The sequence below is a fragment of the Ornithorhynchus anatinus genome, chromosome 12 (assembly GCF_004115215.2).
Source record: "Ornithorhynchus anatinus isolate Pmale09 chromosome 12, mOrnAna1.pri.v4, whole genome shotgun sequence".
Classification (NCBI taxonomy): domain Eukaryota; kingdom Metazoa; phylum Chordata; class Mammalia; order Monotremata; family Ornithorhynchidae; genus Ornithorhynchus; species Ornithorhynchus anatinus.
In genome coordinates, this window is record NC_041739.1 from 16,300,651 (window position 1) to 16,322,269 (window position 21,619).

The window sequence follows — 21,619 nt, forward strand, 5'->3', positions numbered from 1 at the left end:
AACTGTTTCTGATCCACACAGGGCATGTTGGTACCACATACTTAATTAAGAGAATGAGGTGAGAGGGAGAAAATATAGGACAGTGAAAAATTCCTGAGAGGCAGCAAACACAAAATCACAATAACAATGGTTCAAACCAGTGGTTGTTTTGAGGGACAAGCAGTGACACCTTTCAAACTCCAATTCATATCCAAAGTAGGTCTTGAGGACAGAGCTGGGTTCCCATGGTGCTTAAGGGATCAGAGTGACTGGAAATGGCAGACAGGAGTGTGAATTGCTACACAGTAGGGTGGGTTGAATGAAAATAGGCTTGAACACCCAGAATTAGATTAAGGTGCTTTTGCATCACCTCTCAAATGGTAAAATCGATCAATCAATAGTATTTATTGAACACTTAGTGTTTGCAGAGCACTGTACTAAGCGTTTGGGAGAGTACAACACAACAGAGTTGACAGACATTCCCTGCCTACAATGAGCTCACAGTTTAGAGGTGGAGACAGAGAGTAATATAAATAAATTACGGATATGCACATAAATGCTGTGGAGCTAAGGGAGAGGAGAAGAAAAGAAGCAAATCGGGGAGGCACAGAAGGAAGTGGGAAAAGAGGAAGGCCTCCTAATGGAAATGTGCCTTCAATAAGGCACACTGACACCACTAGTTTGAGGTCTTCCATTTTTAAACTCCAGTTTTTATCCCCAATTTTCCCTCAAAATCAGTAATGGAACTTAACTTTCAAGATCATGAGGTCTACCTCTGATGGGAATACTTATTTCTGTCATTAAACCCACCACATTAAGGAGGGATCGAAGTTTTGTGTTAGGGGGAATGCAGATACTGATTGAAAATTCCCCCGTAAAGCAGCATCCTTAAAGAGCAAGTATCTCAGTTCCTTAGTATCTTACATAAGTGCACAAAATGAAAAAACAATTCATTATTAAGAATTAGAAGAGGAAAGATTCTGAGCATAGGTTAATTCATGTTTCATGTTCCTATAAATCTTGCTTTTCAAAATGTCCTCTGCCTAGGTTCCCCTCATCTATATGCTTTGGCTTCTTCTAAAATGTTTTCTAGTACTAGAGATGATACATAAATTACAGAAAAAAGTCATAAATGTGCCTATATTAATGTAATCTTGTTTTCTCTTGAAAACTTAAGATAATATTTGGAATTTGCAATTGCTATTGAAATAAAGCGGTGCAAGCTGAGAAAAACCACTGTATTTTGTCTAAAATCTTTCATAAATTATTTCATCTTCAAATTCCAACTGGACCAGAGAAATCCAGTAGCAAAATGCTCCGACTGATCTCAGTTTTTAAAATTTTATCTGATTAATGAATTTATCTTTTCAAGAGCATTCACCAGAAAAGGAATTATTATAAAACTAGAAAAAACAAGTACAATACTTAGGATTTACAGAGCTCTGGTAAAACTCCTCTGAGGATCAACAGCTAGCATTCTTTTTCCAAGACATTTATCTGGAAAAACCCAAAACTCAACCTTTAATAAACTGCACAACTCCCCCCAACCCCAAATATTGATATGAATAAAAAGACAAATTTAAAGAGCATTATTTTCCTTTGAATTACAGATACGCATTATAAGAACTGAAGTGAAAGAGCATTGTTAACAATAGAAATGGATATGCATTGTAACTGTACATACACAGCTTGTATTCAGAGAATAATTTAAAAAAACAATGCACTTTTTTGTTAATAATGGCACAATAATAGTTAACCCCAGCCCACAGAGCTTATCAAATCCTACACCCAAAAGAAAGACTTATTTGTGACCCATTAGCACAATTTTAAATTCACAAAACACAGAAAGTAATGGAAAACATTACAGACCAGAACATAAATGATTGCATATTTAAATGATATAAAATTACACATTTTCATAAACTATGGTAATCAGTATTTCTGTTTTGTTTATTTCCTCCAATGAAGGTTAACTAAATATTGTGGCCTTAGGAAAAAATAGTATACATACCATGATGAGGTCTCTTTCGTTAGAAAAAGCAAGAGAAACACATTTAAAATAAGACTTCGTGTACAAAAGCTGAAAGCATAGAATTTGTATCCACATAATGAACTGATGTCTTCGCTAAAGACGTCAGATTGCTGTTCAGCTAAACGCTCTAAAAATACCTCCTTACAAAAAAGCACACATAAAAGACTACAAGGACTTACTAAGCAGCTCCACTTGTGCAAATTTGCTTAACTATTAAAATACAAGTAAAATGCATTCAAAATGCAAATAATGTAGTGTGAAATTTATATTTCTATGCTATGCAATATATTTTCCAAATATCAAAGAGCAGAGCTAACAAATTATTTGAGCTGCAAATGACCTTGCAAAGAAAAAAAAATCGTATTGAGAGAAAATAGATCAAAAGAAAATGGCAGGTACACCAACTTTTAAATAATCAGGAAACCTCCCCAAAATTGAACATCCCAAATTGGTCAATGAATGGCATCTACTGAGCACTTGCTATGTGTAGAACACTCTATTAAGCGCTTAGGAGAGTACAACACAACAGAGTTGACGGACACATTCCTTGCCCACTTGGAGCTTATATACTAGACGGAGAGACAACCATTAAAATTACAGATATGTACAAAAGTGCTGTGAGCCTGATGGTGGAGCGAGTATCAAGTGCTTAAAGGATACAAATCCAAGTGCATAGATGATGCAGAGGGAGACGAAGCAGGGGAAAAGAAGGCTTAGTTAAGGAAGAGCTCTTGGAAGAGATGTGAATTTAGAAAGACTCTGAAGGTGAAGAAGACTGGTGGTCGGTCATATATGAAGGGGGAAAAGTTTCTAGGCTAGAGAGAGGATGTGGGAAAAGGGTAAGCAGGAAGATAGAAGAGACAGAGATTCAGAGAGTAGGCTGGCATTACAGGAATGAAGTGCGCGGGCTGAATTGTAGGAAATCAGCGAAGTAATATATGGGGGTTGGGGCGAGTAGAGCTGATTGAGTGCTTTAACGCTGACAGTAAGGCCCTTCTTTTTGATGTGGAGGGGGATGGGCAACAACTGGAGGTTCTCGAGGAGCAGGGAAACATGGGCTGAACATTTTTGTAGAAATATGATCTGGGCAGCTGAATGAAGTAATGCCCGGAGTAGGGAGAGATAGGAAGTCAGGAGATCAATGAGTAGGCTGATACACTATGTTCTAATATTCTTCCATGTATATAAAAAGTGAGATGCTATTTAAATAAAAAACTTTCCTCTTTTATTATCCCTTTCGTAGGCTATTAATCATTATCTCTGCTAAAATTATCAGAAGTATCTGTGAACCCTACTTCCTACTTTACTGTACAACTGTACTCTTTTAAGTGCTTTGTGCAGGGCTCTGCACATAGTAAGTGCTCAGTAAATACCATTGAGAACTCAAGAAAAGAAATCCTTTCCCAACCATAGCTAATGACTTTTTTATATGGAAACTAATGATTATTAGCCAGCTAAAGCATTTGGAGCATCACATTAGGATCGACTGACCCACAAAATTTGGAGTCTGTTGTAACTTCCTTTTTCCTTTGGAAAACTAACCTCGTGGGCCACAACAACAAAAAACATAGGGTCACCTAAAGAGAGTGATTTATGGTCACCGTGGGCTCTGGCAAATCACTGGTCTTGTGCCGGGGCATTCCTAGTTGTTTAGTCCCTTAACCATTTCCAGAAGAAAACTAGTGGGCCCAGTCCCATTAGAAGACACCATCAATCCCTGGTTTATACTGGCACCACTTCAAGAACTCCACAGGCCGACTCTGTGAGTGCACGCCACAGGCTAAGGTGGTAGGGACAGGGAAGACGAGGACAAATCTAGCTTTCAAAGATTCAGGCTCAAGGCTTGCTAGTCTCAGAGTGTCTCCACTGCCTAAGCAAGCATCAGGAGAAGGGAAAGAACTGAACTTCCCAACTCTACCAAAGAGAATTCAAAGACCACGTAATTAAGGTTGTCCTTGTTGCTAATCAATCAGTGAAATTTATTGCAGGCTTAGGTGAAGAGCACCTTAAGCTCATTGTGGGAAGGGAATGTGTCACCAACTCTGTTATATTTTATTGTCCCAAGCATTCTGCACTCAGTAAGCGCTCAGTAAATACAACTGATTGATTATGAAACGCTTGGTCTACATCGTTTGTGGACACATTCCCTGCTGATAGTCTAGAACTTCCAGTCTAGAGATCGGAAGGTCCCACTATCCTGTCGTTAAGATTACTTTCATGACTAGAGCCCCAATCAATCAGTCCATGGTATTTATTGAGAACTTGCTGTGTGCAGAACACAATACGAAGCACTTGGGAGAGCATTCATTCAATCGTATTTATTGAGCACTTACTGTGTGCAGAGCACTGTACTAAGCACTTGGGAGAGTATGATATAACAAACATAGCAAACATATTGCCAGTCCACCAGGAGTTTATACTCTAGAGGGAATATGACTGTAGTGATTCCAGAGAGGGCTACATGTATCCACAGAGCTACAGCTGAGATCACAAGAGCATCCTAAGAGTGAGTGAAGTGGATGAGTGGATGGGTGTCACGGTCATCCACTGTCACCACGGAAAACACTTTGACCTTCAGGAATGGAGCCAAAGAGGCAGCATTACTGCTCGGAGTCCCCCCTGCCAATTTGGCTCTAGGATAATCTGGATAGCCCCTTTCATTCCTACTCATAATCACCCAGAAGATCTTCTCTCTCAGGAGGGGACGGTGAGTACCTGCTTTCCTTTACAGTGATGAAAAGTGATGAAATAGTTTAGGTCAAGAATGGTCCAGCCTGAAACAGTCTAAAGAGTATGGGTCTGGGAGCCAGAGGATGTGGGTTCTAATCCTGGGTCTATCACGTGCTTGCTGTGTGACCTTGGGCAACTCATTTAACTTCTAAGTGCCCCAGTTTTCTCATCTATAAAATGGGAAATTAAGAACCCAGCCTGAGAGCCCTGTGTTACTAGGACAATTCTTCTATTTTTGTTGTTGTAACTTTAGCTGAATTTACCTTTTTGCCTGTCCTCTCCTTTCTCCCTCCTTCCTCTGCTCCAGCTTTAGATGGTGAGCTGCCTGTGACCACGGTCTACATTAAAATCAATGTCCTTTAACTCTGTGCTTTTATCCTTAATAAATAGCATCACTACTACTCTCTTACTACAAACATGAAAATCAAATTTTTTTAATGTAATTTGTTACGGCACTGTACTAAGCACTGGGTTCTTGCCTTATGCTGTCGAGTAGTTTCCGACCCATGGCGACACCATTGATACATCTTTCCCAGAACGCTCCACCTCTATTTGCAACTGTGCTGGTAGTGTAGCCAGAGAGTTTCCTTGGTAAAACTATGGAAATGATTTATCATTGCCTCTTTGCACAGAAAACCTGAGTCACCACCTCCACTCTCTCCCCATGTCGCTGCTGGCCAGCACAGGGGAGTTTTGACTTGGAGCAGATTGTCTTCCACTTGCGAGCCAATGCCCAAGCTAAGAATGGAATGGATATGCCTTTGCTTGACTCTCCCTCCCGTAATCGAGACTGATAGAGTACTAAAAATTCTCCAGGTGTGACCTGGAGAGGAGCAAGCCTTGGGGCAGATAGAAGCTAATCAGGTTGTATACAGTCCATGCCCCACATAAGCTCAGAATCTTAATCCCTAGTTTTCAGATGAGGTAACTGAGGAACAAAGAAGTTAAATGACTTGCCCAAGTTCACAGCAAACAAATGGCAGAGTCGGGATTAGAACCCAGATCCTCCTGACTCCCAAGCCCACGATCTATCCTCTAGGCCATGCTGCTCTTCCACTTATCTGGCAAACTTGAAAGTGCTGAAGCAAAGCACTCTGGTGGAGTAACCACATAAAACAAAAAGCATAACCAAAAACAGATGGAACTTTCCCCCAAATTCTGAAAAAATTGATAATGCACAAACCATCAATATCTCCTAAATGGTTCCTTAACCTAGAGAAGCAGTGTGTCTTAGTAGAAAGATCACGGGCTTGGGAGTCAGAGGAATCCCAGCTCTGCCTCTTGTCAGCTGTGTGACTTTGGGTAAGTCACTTAACTTCTCTGTGCCTCAGTTACCTAATCTGTAAAATGGGGATTAAGACTGTGAGCCTCACATGGGGACTACCTGATAACCTTGTATCTATCCCAGAGCTTAGAACAGTGCTTGGCACAAAGTAAGTGCTTAACAAGTACCTCATTATTATACCAAAAGTTGCTCAGCTGCCTTGAATGGAGGAAACCTTTCACATCAACACAAGTAGTGGACATATCAAGCTTCCCTGTCACTTTGGTTTCCAGTCAAGCTTCATGGGAAAAGATAAATTCTCATGGGCAAGATGATTAGTTTCAACCTCATATTCATTTCCTTCAGATTTAAGGTACAGTGAGGTCCACACTCATAGAGAATGGGTAGCATTAGCTATTAATAAGTAATGTGACACAGCACATTAGTATGCAAGGTAGTCTTTTCTCAATCAGGCAGCTTTCATTAACTCCACTCAAAAACACCAAGGGGAAATTAAAGTATCACTCCTAAAACCTTTTGGCATAGACATTTCCAAACGCAATAGCCAAATTTCAGACTTCTTTGACACTTACTGCAAATTGTTTACTGTATTCTGTTCACGTACTAGACAGCCAAGGTTTTGGAACATTCCCGCTGCAGTAGCACATGCCCTCAAAGAATGTTTACAGCAAGATGATAGTTGATGAATGTGAGGAAAAATGGTGTGCATCAAGATCAAATTAAAACACTACACTAGCCTTAATGTATGAGCCAGTCAGTCACCAAATCCTGTCGGTTCTAATCTTCACAACTCTATAGTCTACCCTTCTCCATCCAACTTGCTACCCAGGACTTGTCATAGTCCATCAGGACTACTGCATTGGCCTCTTCAGTGATCTTTCTGCCTCTGTCCCATTCAGTCCATATGTCACCCTGTCTAGATTATTCTTATTAAAAAAAATGTTGTGGGCATATCTCCCCACTCCTCCAAGCTTCCTATCATTGACCATTCATCTCCATGACTTTATCATCACCATGTCTTTAAGGTACTAAATTAGCTCTTTCCCTCCTTTCTCTCCTTACTCTCCCACTACAACCCAGCCCACACACTTTGTTCTTCTAATACAACCTACTTACTCATCTCTCTTCCCTTCAACCTCTTGCCCTCTCTCCTGCCTGGCACTCCCTTCGATCAACCAGCATTTATGTAATAAGTGTAATTATTGCAATAAGTGCATGGGAGATATAACACAATAGAACTGGTAGACCACAATCCCTGCCCACAAAGGGTTTACAATTTAGAAGGGGGGAGTTGAACATTACAATAAATGGCAGATATGGGAAAAGGGAGAGTAAACAGATTATTTAGACTGTGAGCCCATTATTGGGCAGGGATCGTCTCCATCTGTTGCCCAATTGTACACTCCAAACACTCAGTACAGTGTTCTGCACATAGTAAGCGCTCAATAAATACTATTGAATGAATGAATATCTACATAAGTGCTGAGGAGCTACGGATGGGGTATCAAAATGCTTAAGTAGTAAGAGCCTTGGCGACATTGACAGGAGGGTGAATAGGGTGGATAAATGAGGCGTTAGTCAAGGAAGGCTCCTTGGAGGAGATGCAGTTTTAGTAGGGCTTTGAAGACTGAGAGAATGGTAGTTTGTTGGCTATGAAGGGAGAGGGAATTCCAGGCTGAAGGTTGGAGGTGGGTTTGGGGTCATCAGCCAGATGGATAAGATTAAGGTACAAGTAGGGCATGAGAAGCAGCATGGCTCAGTGGAAAGAGCCCGGGCTTGGGAGTCAGAGGTCATGGGTTTGAATCCCGGCTCTGCCACTTGTCAGCTGTGTGACTGTGGGCAAGTCATTTCACTTCTCTGTGCCTCAGTTACCTCATCTGTAAAATGGGGATTAACTGAGTCTCACTTGGGACAACTTGATGACCCTGTATCTACCCTCAGCGCTTAGAACAGTGCTCTGCACATAGTAAGCGCTTAACAAAAACCAAAATTATTATTATTACAGGAGCAAATTGTGAGGATTGGGTTATAGTAGGAGATCAGTGAGGTTAAGTAGCCAGGGAGAAGCTGATTGCCTTAAACCCAATGTTAAAGAGTTTCTGTTTGATGCAGAGATAGATGGGCAACCCATCAGAGGTTCCCCTTTATGAATTGACCACCATTCTCCCCATTTTCAAAGCCCTACTAAAATAATATCTCCTCCAGGAAGCTATCCCCAACTAACTTCTCAACTCCCCACCCTATTCCCGCTCTGTTCCACATCATCTACACACTTAACTCCTTACCCACTAAGTACTCTGATACTTAACCTACCCCCACTGCCCTTAGGTTCATATCTTTACATTCTTTTTATTCTCCTACATGTAATTTTAATATATATCTTCCCCCACTATATCTACCAACTCTATACTGTACTTTCCCAAGTGTTCAACAGTGCTCTGCCCACAGTATGCATTAAATAAATACCCCTGATTGACTGATGAGGGCTTCTTCGCTTCAACGTAATACGCATTATAGCATTTTTGCTATTGTTTTCAAATTAACTCAACTGCACCCGAAAGTAATGGAATGTGTGAAATGTAACAATGATTATTAATCTTACAAAAATTAATAAGTCCTTCACACTTTCACCTACTGACACCTGGAGGATGAATTTCAATAACCCAAATTTTTCTTATGAGAAACAACCTCAAAATACATATTGCCAGGGAATTCTGAGCCACTCTTAAAGGCATTAGAAACTTTTCAGCTTCATAAGACTCAAAAAAACCCTCTAAAAGCAACATTACTTCCACTTAACTTGATACTTTTCCAGACGTAAATAAAATGATTACCGAGACAAATAATCAGGCAACATTTATTACAAATATGAACTCATTTTATCATTACTACACCCAAAAAGGTAGTTGGGATGATAAGATTAAAATCTTCACGGGTTTTTTTACAATCACATTTATTCCAATGACAAGTTTATGGTTGCATATGATCACACTAATAAGCATTTGTTGTGAGAGGTTAGGTTCAGCCACCTTTAGCAAAATTAGCCGCAAGATGACTTAAATGAAAATCTATCCTGCTCAGGTATTCTCATTACCATTTGCAGCTCTGAGATATTCTAGAAAGGAATACTCTACTTACTCTACTCTATAAGAGGTAAAAGGATAACTTCTTCCTGAAAATGAGCGCTCTCTTCCTAAAATGACTTAGAAATTTTGGGATGGGCTGCACCCAATGCAGTCAAATAGATTTAGTGTTCAAAGCATTCATTTTTACTAGTCTTAGATTAAGGACCAATTAACATTCCCAAGAGGACATTTAGCCAGATTATGCATAGTAATGCATTTCCTGAATTTTAAAAATCTCCCTCCATGTTGCTCTAGTCAATGCAGAGCCAGGCCAAGGTTAAGCTATTTTTAAAACAGCCACTAAAATGAATATGTGATGTTCTTTTTACAATATGACAGGCAGCACAAGAGCAGAATACAAACATGTCAGCACACGGGGCAAAGTCTCATTTGAATTTTAAACACAGGTCCACAACTACCAGGGATGCTATTCACTCTAACGGCCTCATTACACAGTAAAGGACATCTAGTTTATCCTTGCTTGGCCCATTGAAATTCTTTCCTAAACTCAGTTTTGTTACCAGGTTTTTTTTGTTCTGTTTTGTGTCTTAAATGGCCTTTTTTTCTCTCTCCTAGTAACCTGTCACTACCTAGAAGAAAATGGAAGACTGAAATTGTAAAATAATTATGCACTGACACTGCCCACTGTCACTGACCAGGCACTAACCAGAAAGCTGGGCTCCGCATAGGCATTTTCTATGCTTCGTTGAATGAAACAGCTTCCTGGGATCAGGGCAAGCATCTTTTAGAGCTCCAAACAAGCCAGGAGATACGCTTCCTAAACCATCCCTCCCTCCCAGGCACAGTCCAAGCAGGGAGTCAGTTTAGGCACAGTATGGCCTAATGGAGAGAGACCTAATGCTGGCTCGGCCTCTCGTCTCCTCTGTGACCTTTGGGCGAGTCGCCTAACTTCTCTGGGCCTCGGCTTCCTCATGTGTAAAATGGGGTCTCAAAACCTGTTCTTCCTACCTGTGAGACCCATGTGGGAGAGGGGCTGGTTTAAACATGATTATTTTGTATCTGCCCCAGCACTTAGTACAGGGCTTGGCACATAGTAAGCACTTAAATGCCATGATTATTATTAAGGAGCAGAAGTACGGGAGAAACAGATGGTTCCACTCTTCAAACCTGTGGCTCCATCACTTGTCTGCTGAGTGATCTTGGGCAGGTGACTTAAAGTCTCTCTGCCTCGGGTACCTCATCTATAAAAAGGGGATTAAGACTGTGAGCCCATATGTGATGTGGACTGTGTCCATCCTGATTAGCTTGTGCCTACCCCAGAACTTAGTACTGTCCCTGGAACATAAGGTGATTGACGAATACCATCAACATCTACAGCTCCTTGCACATAGGCAGCACTTAACCAGTACTACTAAAAAAAAATATAATCCAAAACTCTTTGCCATTCTTTAATGTGTCCAAAAACAATTATACAAGTGGTTCTTCAGGGGCTAGTGGTTTATTTGGGTCAAATTATCCTTGAAGAATGGAAGGAAGATATCATGGAAGAGATTGGAGGAAGGAACCAACACAGCACTGGAATCAGGAGAAAAAGAGGACCGGATGAAAGTGTACTTAGCTCTCCTCCCTGATGGTTAGACACCAGAGGATGGTATTTCCTGGGTGCAGCAATTAGGGGTATTGGAAAATCAAAATACAATAAAGCAGGTACATGTCACTCCTCCCTACAAGGAGCTTACAGTTTTCAGAGGAAAGGGACAAGGAAAGAGATATAGCACAGTAAAGTATTGGTACAACTGTGCTGATATAACAGAACTTATCAGTCATCTTATCTGCCATAGTGCTCTAATTCACTTTGTTTGCCTTTTCCCAGGATCTTCTGTTAATCCAACTCCCACTACTCTTTTGGATTCTGAACTCTCCTTGACCAGGGAATAAGTCTGAATGAAAATCTGTATTTCTTCCCATCATTGAGTACAGTTCTCTCCTCATGCACAGGAAACATGGCTACCAACTTTTCTATAGGGCACATTCTCAAATGCTTAGTAACGTGCTCTGCATACATTAAGCACTCAATAAATACCCGTGATTGATTTAGTACAGTACCTAGTACAGTTCTTCACACACAGTTTTAACAAACACATTTAATGATATAAAAGGAGGCTTTCTGATGGTAAGAATTTTAACTAGTAGCTGATTTATATTTTCTTTTAACAAGGCAAGGATTTTAGTTATTGAGCCCAGTAACTGAGAGGTTTGTCTGAACCTCATGAATGCAGATACGATAGTATGCCCTGGGAAAATATAGATTTTCATTTTCTGCCGGGGTCAGAAGCTATGATGCTAATTTCTTGGACTGAATCCAAAGAACAAGACAGGCAAGATGACCTTGACCTTGATCAAAACGGTGGAGCATGCACCTTCTTGGGAATACTCACATTTGTGGCATGCACAGAGGAAATCTTTTGTTAGAGATGTTGTCTTGATAAAATAGGTCTGTCTTCTGCTAGCTTCTTTTTATGCAAATAAAAATTGGACAGCAAAAAGGACACAACATGGCAGTTAAATTACAAGGTTCCAAAACTTCAGCTATCTCTCCCTTAAATGAATGATCATAGTCAGGCCAAACTAGGGGAGACTTGAAAGAAAGAGGATAAGATAGGAGGAAATGTTCCATTTAAGTTACAAATACATTAATTTTCCTCGGTAGAGACTAAATACAACCTATTTGCTATTTCCAGTCATTAAGGATGAATTGCTATTGTGAGCTATTGATTGAAATTAGGTTAGCAATTATCCTGGTCCTGTTACAAGGCTCAAATAGGAGAGGCAAAGCAGTTCATTCATGGTCTCTCTAACCCTAAATACATCAATGCAACATTTTATGAAAATGTTTCCTTTCCTGCTACTCCCTGTAGGTTACAAAGAAAAAAAGACACTATTTTTGCTTTAAATTAGGGAACAGGGACAAAGCAGCAAGGCGTAGTGGAGAGAGTACGGGCATGGGAGTCAGAAGGTCATGGGTTCTAATCCTGTCTCTGCCACTAGTCTGTTGTGTGACCCTGGGACAGTTACTTCACTTCTCTGGGCCTCAATTATCTCACTTGTAAAATGGGGATTGAGACTGTGAGCCCCGTGTGGGACAGGAACTGTGTTCAACCCGATTTTCTTGTTTCCACCCCAGTGCTTGGTACAGTGCCTGGCACATACTAAGTGCTTAACAAATACCATCATTAATTAACTAAGGCTCCTCATCCATCTTTGCCGGGCCATTTGGAGTTGCCCTGCTCAGCACAGAGCACTGGGATTCCAGCTATACGAGGACCTCTCTCACTTATCTGGGGCTACTACAGCAATGTTGTCTTCTTAGAAAGAGAGAGATCAGTAAAATGCTCTGCCAACTCTCATGCAACTTCATTCACCAAGCTAATACTGCATTAGTTTCAAGTCAACCAACTAGCATTTTGGCAAAAAGATGTTTAATAACCGTCACCTAATCGGATGCTTTGCTGAACTCTCTTCAAAAATTATGTATTATCTAATACGGTGGATTTATAGTACGGGTTGAAATAAGGCATTATTAGGGATTGTTACCTTTTTAAAAAAAGATGCCAAAATTCCATTTATTAAAACATACTCATCATCATCAATGATATTTATTACTCCTATTCACCAGATCAACAGATTAGCAGTACTAGAGTAAACTAAAAGAATGAAGTGACACCAATATACTTTATGTACAACTGGGAAAACTTACCACTAGATAGAAATGTAGCCCATCATTGTATTAAAATTCAACTATAAAATATATCATTTGTATATGGGACATGTTAATTTACCTTACTGTTGAACACAGTTAAGTGCTCAATAAGTACGACTGATTAAATACCTGGAAACTACTACCAACTCTATTGTATTCTACTCTCAAGTGTCTAGTACGGTGCTCTGGGCACGATAAGTACTCAATAAATACCACTGATGATGGTACCTTTACCCTGACCCCCAACAAGAAGCACACAGAACATAGAGGATTCATTCCATTTCTAGCTCAATTGCCTACCTCCTCTGAAATAAAGCAGAGTGATCAAACTAGTCCAAGTTGCCCATATAGTGTAAAAGTGGAAAAGGTTATATGCTGCAAATTAAGATCTGAGGGGGGTGCTTTTCCCTCGTCTCTCAAATGTAACACCCCCAAATCAATCTGACCCGATGGAGATAAAGATAACTCATTGATATTCAGTTACTGACCTTGAAACCGGGTCATTGGACCACATATCCCTCTGAAACCAACAGCTTTAAAATTAATCAATGGATTTTATTGCACATATACTGTGTGCAGAATACTGTACTAAGTGCTTGGGAGACTAGAATACCGAAATGACTTATTAGGTCAATACAGAGCGACAGGATGAAACTGCTGAATCTGTATCTTTCATTCTAAAAGGTTGAAAAGGATTCTAAAGAGCAAAACTAGAGGCTATTTTCTCCATGTATTTAGAATATTCCTAAAAGTCTTCTCGCTCTCCATAGCTCTTTTTTATCAATGAACATTTCTCATTTTCTAGCTCTGGAAGGCAAAATTCTCAAGGGAATTCTTCCTCTAATTAAAGAGAAGTCAAACATCAGATGCTACTAGAGAAGTCACAAGACCCGCACACAACCAACTGCAAAATTGAACACTCAAGTGGCACTTGGCAAACCCCAGGCAAGTGCCCCAAGTAGCTTCAAACTAACAGTAAAAGACAATTTCATGCACTAGGGAGCCCTAGGCAGTTGAAGTTAGGGGTTACCAGCCCCAAATGTGCACCCCTAGAATGATACAAGCCCCTCCCTGTCATTGCTAGCCCTGTTTAGGCCAGCTGGTATTGCAGAGCTGTAAGGGAGATATGGAAATAAAGGGGAGAGGCCTGCTGAGTCTATATAGCAGATTCTTGATAGACCTTTGCAGGTGCAAAGCCTTATGCCAAAGGCCATTTGGGCTAATCGTTTTATGCCATTTTCTATTTTGTCCCCTATATCACTACTTAAAATGTATTTTTTAAAGGAGGCTTACTAAAGCACATGGACTACTTCAAGGTTACTACACTTAGGGACCCCCACTCAAGGCCTCACCTGGAGATACCAGTCTCAATTCAAGTCAAGCAGGGGCATATCTGTTCCATTCCTAGCTTGGGCAGTGGTTAACAAGTGGAAGGCAATCTGCTACAAGTCAAAACTCCTCTGCGCTGGGCAGCAGTGGTACGGGACAGTGTAGAGGGCAGAGAGTCATGTTTACTGCGTGGAAGGAGGCAGTGGTAAACCACTTCTGTATTTTTACCAAGAAATCTCTATGAATACACTACCGGAACGATTGCAGATGGAAATGGGGCATTCCGGGAGAGATGTGTCCATGGTTTCGCTATGGCTCGGAGATGACTCGACAGCATAAGACAGGACATTTAGCGAGCTAGATCAATCAACCATACTTCTTGAGTCCCTGTGTGCAAAGGACTATACTAAGCGCTTGAGAAAGTATGCTGCAACAGAATTAGCAGACACGTTAACTACCTGCTTGGCCGGGCAGAGACACTTCAGGATAATCCTGCAAAGTACTTCATAGTAAAATTCTTGATTTCTACCTTAATGGCTCACAAACCACATCTCCTTATATAATTCCAGATATAATGGAAGTTGATAATTTTTTTCATTTTTTAAAAGGAAAATGAGTCGGGAAAGCAGACTGAAGCATGAGGGAGCTACCAATGGCTAAAAGTTTTACAATTCTCTCTGAGGTTTTCACCCAGTACTCTCATCAGCCCTAGAGAAGCCCCCTAGTGCAAGGTCAGCCCACCTCTGAGGCCTTTTCATTAGTTTCAAACTCTTTGCCGCCACTTCGTACACATCAATTTGTCTCTCTTCAGTAACACTCTCCCTACCATCAAATTATAATTGAGGCTAAAGAATGGACTACACCTAAGGTCCCCAGATCTTTAACTTGGGAATTAGAGTCTGGAAAATCCCCCATTCGGGAAGACTCACACTATAGCACTCACCCATTCCGATGCTGCTCGCTTGCACGGAAGTTGTTCCATCAGACACTGGCGCGCTCTATCCAAATGGATTTGTGTTGTTGGATTCACGTCTCCCGGTTCCCTAACAACGTTCTAGCCAGGATGCGGAGTGCAAATGTGCATCATGGCCGAACTGAACGCAGGCCTGCCACATACTATCGATAAATTCCAAATCCATTTCACTTTGCCCAGATTCTCCAAGCCTTAACAGTCAGCCAATATAACAGGATAACGTTGCCTTCTGTACTCGCCATACAATACTGCCTTTCTCTAAACATGCACACTACAGCTCAGATGCAGTAAATGTAGCCACACCAACTTAATTATTGCTCTACACTTTAGTTTTACACACCAACTTCTAATTTTGTGGCATAACATTAAAACAAAGGTGCATTTACAACTTCTAACATGATTTTATAAAAAGTAACACCATAAACTCACATTTTTGACACCTGAGGCCCAGATTTGGTGCTCGGCTTATGAATGCACTTCTCACAAAAACAACTACCAGTAGCTTGCCTGAGGGATTTCAACATGTCAAAGGTGGAGCTGACTCATGGGATCAATTATAAAGCACCTATACTTGAAATCATTCTGCATTTTCACCAACTGTTAGCGCCTCTTCCGTTCTACTGATATTTTCAATTTTACATTCCTGGTTAAAGCACCTTCCCCACTCCTGCCTTCAACATTTGTACTTCACTACATAAGCCCATTCTCCACAACACTCCTGGTGATATGTCACTCATTAATTTTCTGACAGTGAAGACATTTTGGAACTATGTAGATCATTAAGTTAAAACTGAATTTGATGCTCTGTCATTAATTCTTGATTGAACAATTAACTAATTGTCCTACGTTTTTCAGTGACCTAGGCTTGGAAAACAAAATAGCATATTTGCTATTAATAAAATCCAAATGAAAACTGCATTCAATTAAAAAAAACAACAACAAATCAAAAAACCCCTGGACTATTAAGGCAGATACAGCTTCCCCTTTCCCCAGAACACAATCAAGCCCTTCCACAACGATTCCCCTTGAAGGGTAAAAGCAATAACTTCAATTTAAGAGCAGTAAACTAGGATGTGCTATCAGTAGCATAAGCAGCATTTGCAATACTCACTGAATGTTTCTCTTGCTGGCCCATAACTCCATGGTTAGCTGGAATTGCCAGTGGTTTCATAATGAAGAAACATAGGCTGAACTGAATTTACACATCATGTATCAATCTCTCACGGATGGCAAGTCACCCTCTTCGGCATTAAATTTTAAAAAAGGTGGGGGGTGAGGGAGGAACACCCAATCTGCAGTTTAAAGTGTCACTACGGGTAAGATCAAAACCCCACTCACACTTGTAGTACAGAAAAGCAATCCAGCAACGGCATTCATCTCCATTTTTATAACACTGAAACTCTAAGCTTCTCAGATTGTAACAAGACCGATGAAACATTACACAGCTAACATTCTTCCACGAGAACAAGACCATTTCCGAGACTGAAGAAGAGGAAAAAAGAAAAGGAGGAAAAAAAGCTAAAATGGCTGACTGCACACAGACTCCCCTCAAAAAGGCTTAATACAGTATTATATTAGTCAGGGTATAGAAACCAGCCTCTAGCATTCAGTCAAGCATAGTTAATACTCTTGTTTCACTTGCAATCACATACACAGAAGACCCCTCCAACCAAGGGAGAAAAAAAAAAGAGGGAGAGGAAAAAAAGGGGACAAAAATTCAGGCTTGAGCATGTGAATAGGGACCTCCTCCCTGGCTGCTAATGATGCTGACAGAGTGGTGACCAGTGATCTCTGTTCCACTCAACTAACCAAGTTTGCACAATTAATCTTAGCAGCATGACACTGATGGACATTTAATTTAATGATGTCTGTCCCCCATACCCAATGCAAGCATGTCTACTACCAAGAGAGTCACTAACAGAAACACAACACATGCACACCGAAAACCTAGAGAATCATGAGTCTGAACGCAATACGCCAATATAATTACATTATTGTGCTTACTTTAGAGGACCATGGCTGCAGGCAGTTGGCATAGCAACGCACAAGGAAAGCCATTTCCTGGGGAGAGAGAATGCTTCCTTTCCTAAATAAAAAATTCCTTTTAAGAAACAAACGGCATTGTTGCTTCCTGCAGAAAGCAAGACACGGTAGTCTGTTCTCTTAACCTGCACAGGCTCACACTCAATGCAGTTCTAGTGATGTAAGTGGGTTTCTCTCTCTCTCTCTCTCTCCCCCTCTCTCTCTCTCACACACCCTCCCTCTCCCTCTACACATCGAAACAGACGACTCAAACCGTAGACCCATTCCTTGAGGCTCACCCCCTCCTCTATTTAACCATTTCACTCATTAAGGTAGAGAGACGGACAATTCAGATAAAGTAACAAGTTCTTGCCTGTATTATATCAGCTTCTGCAGGGTAAGCAAGTCCCAGAGGGAGGGGATCCACTGATTGCTGGCTCCAAACACTATCAATGAAGACAGGGTGGGAATAAGGAGCAAGGACTTACTTCAGTTAGCTTTGAACTAAAATATGATTTTTTTCACCAAGGTAAAGATAAAGGAATGGCTCTGACACCACCTCCCCCATCCCCTCCTCCCCATTCCCCAAATGTCGTTGCATCACAGTAAATACCAAGGGTCTAGAAACTGAACATTTGACAAGCTTTCATTGGTTTTGAACAGGCATTTAATACTCCAAAAATATACCCAAATGGGGAATAGTGACATAAGAATCTCAATTTTCACACTCACCCATTAAGATCTATTGGAATATATGTTACAAACTGCTCTAAATGTAGGGGCTTGCAATTCCTTTCCCCTCTCCCCCTTTCTTCATGAGAGCATGCAGATTAAAAAAAAATAAAATAAAACCTGCATCGTCACCCACTATCAATGGCTCTTCAAACCAGGCAAGTGTGCATAGGGAAGGGCTGTACCATGGAAATTCAAGGGTAACCATGAATTTCAATCAGATGTGCCTAACTTCTAATTGAATGTCAAAATCACAAAATTTTCTGTAATTTTCACTTGTTTCTTTTCTGAAAAAGCACTGGATCCCCCTTTCCATTCACAGCATAGTGGGTTTGCAATATAACCCTGTCACCTTGCCAAGGTACAATCAATCAGTTCATGGTATTTATTGAGTGCTTACTGTGTGCAGAACACTAACAAGCACTTGGGAAAATACTCTACAACAAGAGTTGGTAGATGTGATCCCCGCCCACAAGAAATTTACAATTTGCAAGAAGGATTTTTTTAAACAATAAAAAATGCAAATACAATTTTTTCAAATAGTCACACAGTATTACCTACAATGTATATTAAGTCATTAGACTCCACTCTGAATTCAGGTAAATTGGATATATCACCATTTTAGGAAAATGTTTAAACTGTTTTCTAGCTCCAAAGTATGAAAAACCTAAGGACTTGAGAAGCAGAGTGGTCTAGTGGAGAGAGCACGGGTCTGGGAGTCAGAAGGACTTGGCTTCTAATCCCAGCTCTGACACTTGACTGCTGTGTGACTTTAACATTTAACTTCTCTGTGCCTAAATTAACTCATCTGTAAAATGGGGATTAAGACTGTGAGCCTCATTTGGGACATGGATGTGTCCAACCTGATGAGCCGGCTATATCTACCCCAGCACTTAATACAGTCCCTGTCACACAGTAACCGCTTAATGTACACCACACACAGACACAAAAAGACTTATGATTTGTCAATGAAACCCATCCAAGAAATGTGAGCTCATTTTAAATATTTAAGAACATTTTAAAGTGGTTTACAAGCAGTTTGAATAATCTCTCCTACAATGTTATTTCTCTGCTTAAAGGGTAAGATTTTAAAAATTCCTATGAAATTGAGAAAAATGGTCTAATCTTCTCAGTAATGCTGACATTTAGCACCTCTTATCCATAGATCAAAAGATGCTTTACAAACATTTAATTAAGCCTCTTCAAAACAACTGGGAAACAAGGAAATATACTCATGGCCACAGAAAAATGGACACTCAAGGGAATAAATCAAAGTGGTGGAAGATCATACAGGAGCCTGTATAAAGAGTCTAATATAGAATAAAGGCATGTGCTCACAGTATATTTCCACACCTAATCACTATTCTTTAACTGTCTACCGAAAATATTTTAGACTTCAAATTCAATTCCGATCCTCTAGACTGACCAGGGAACACTTCCGTTGTTTGACTGGTGTAGAATTCAAGATAACAGAGCTGAATCTAGTGCAGCAAAGCTCTATTTCTTTTCTTTTTGCTCACTTTCATACTACATTTCATCATTTTCCCACATGGAATTCTTGGATCATCAGAAAATTTGGAAGTTCTACCTTAGGGATATCCAACTAGGAAACCTGGAGATCTCACAATTGCACCCTCAGTGCCAGTAAACTTTATTTTACTGCACAAATGTGGGGATGTGTGTTCTTGCACAGACACAGAACAAGACTTAAATCACTGTCAACCAAGGCAGACCACTGCACGTGGTTTTGGTGTGCCTTCAAACAAGAGAAGGAAGGGATGGAAAGCACTGCTCAGTATTACAGAGCTATGCAGGGCATTTCATCCTTGCTGTTAGGCCTTAATACTTCCAAGGTAGAAATGTTGTGCAGTCTGGGAAACACTCAGACCAAATGGTCTCTCAAAGGCAGTGAATCGTGGGAAAACTCAGCTCAACTGGTGTTTTTATGTCTACTCAAATTTTGAAAGACACCCTCTCAAGACTAACTAGAGATGCCAGCAGAGATTTTTATCATCTAATTTTTAGTGGCATCTGCAATCCACATACCGATTCATATTGCATTCGCATTCAATGCACAGGTGCAGGTGCTATATCTGCATTCTATCTTGGATGCAGAAGGATGAGGGGGAGTCGAGGAGGAGACAGAATGAATTCAGAAGCAGAGACACGGTATCTGCAAAGAGTTGCAATAATCACTCACCCCACCTTCATCCCTGCAGCAGTTAGGTACATATTCTTACGCTCTGTGCTTTCCTTAGCTGTAATTTACTTCAGTGTCCATCCCTCCCCATTATACTGTAAGCTACTTGAGGTCTAGGATTGCCTCTACTAGCTACTGTACTCTCAAGAACTTTTCAGTGCTGTGCACACAGTAAGCTCTCAATAAATTCCATTTATTGACTTAGTAACAGGGTGGTGAAGAATAGCACCCTTTTGATAGGGTGACTGCTAATGAACAAAGCTGGAAACTTTCATAAGAATTAGGAGAAGAATTTGGATATGAATGTAGGCAGGCTCTTGCCCTTGATTCTAATCAATCAGTTCATTCATTCATTAGTATTTATTGAGCACTTACTATGTGCAGGGCACTGTACTAAGCGCTTGGAATGTACAATTCGGCAACAGATAGAGACGATCCCTGCCCATAGACAGACTTACAGTTGAATTTATTGAGGGCTTACTTTATGCGCAGCACTGAACTAAGTGCATGGGAAAGTACAATACGTTAGAGTGGTAATAAAAATAATAATGATGGCATTTGTCAAGCGCTTACTATATAAGCTAATCAAGTTGTCCCACATGGGGCTTGCAGTCTTCATCCCCATTTTAGAGATGAGGGACCTGAGGCACAGAGACTTGCTCAAAGTCACACAGCGGACAAGTGGCGTGAGCCCTGCCCACAAGGAGCTTACAGTCGTCATCTACAGGAGCTTAAAGTACCAACTCTGGAGGGCCCATTAAGTTTTAAGTCCTAGTGCTGGCTCCACAGAATAGATTTCAGCTTGAGGTCCAGAATCAGCTGTGCCTGACACGCAATGTCACTGATGTCCAACTGAAGATCATTTTTAATCACTCACCGATTTGGTCTCCCTCCATCACGAAACAGCCACAGAAACATTTTCATGACTTTAAATGCACAGCCATATACAAATACCTAGACAAAGGGCATTTTAAAAATTCTTGCACTAGGTGAAAGTTTTCTGACCTGGATGAACTAATAATTTGTCTAGGCAGAGGGTCCAACTAAATGATCAGTTTATATCCCTTCCATAGCTCTGATTTGCTGAAAGTCTCTTGCAGTATCTGTATCCATTAACGGTTCTTTATATGCAAGCCAGTCCTTGCCTTTTCCAGGGGTTAGTGAAGTACCAATCACGCTCAGCTACCTGAACATTCCTGCTGTCAATCTTGGGGAAGTGCAATAATGCAGAAGTGAACCTACTTCACATGGATCTAACCAATCGGATTTTCTTAATTACGGCAAAACTCTTCATATACCTACCTCTGTAAAAGAAAAAAAATTGCTCTCCGGTAGGAAAAACAATTTGATCAATGAATCCTTTTCATTTCTAATTTAAATGACTGTTTTGGGGGATTTCTGTTTAATTTGAATTAAATGCAAAAAATGACACACTTCTATCTACTCATCTACTGTTCCCAATTGGTCTACCAAATGTTTTTCTAGCTATCT

General features: G+C 40.5%; 1 protein-coding gene across 12 annotated transcripts in view; it reads right to left on the reverse strand.

Moving 5' to 3' along the window:
- The window catches only part of RAPGEF2 (Rap guanine nucleotide exchange factor 2), a 141,707-nt gene that overhangs the window by 59,423 nt on the left and 60,665 nt on the right, over positions 1-21,619 (reverse strand). Inside the window, exon 1 of one of the 12 annotated variants that reach the window (XM_029076566.2) lies at positions 17,179-17,249. The exons of 9 other annotated variants lie outside the window; for them this stretch is intronic. In XM_029076566.2, coding sequence (XP_028932399.1) covers positions 17,179-17,232 — 54 coding nt within the window. In that variant the 5' untranslated portion in view covers positions 17,233-17,249. Of the gene's footprint in view, positions 1-1,990; positions 2,184-17,178; positions 17,250-21,619 lie in introns of those variants that run through there. 2 more of the 12 variants (XM_029076568.1, XM_039913813.1) reach the window with 2 other exon arrangements.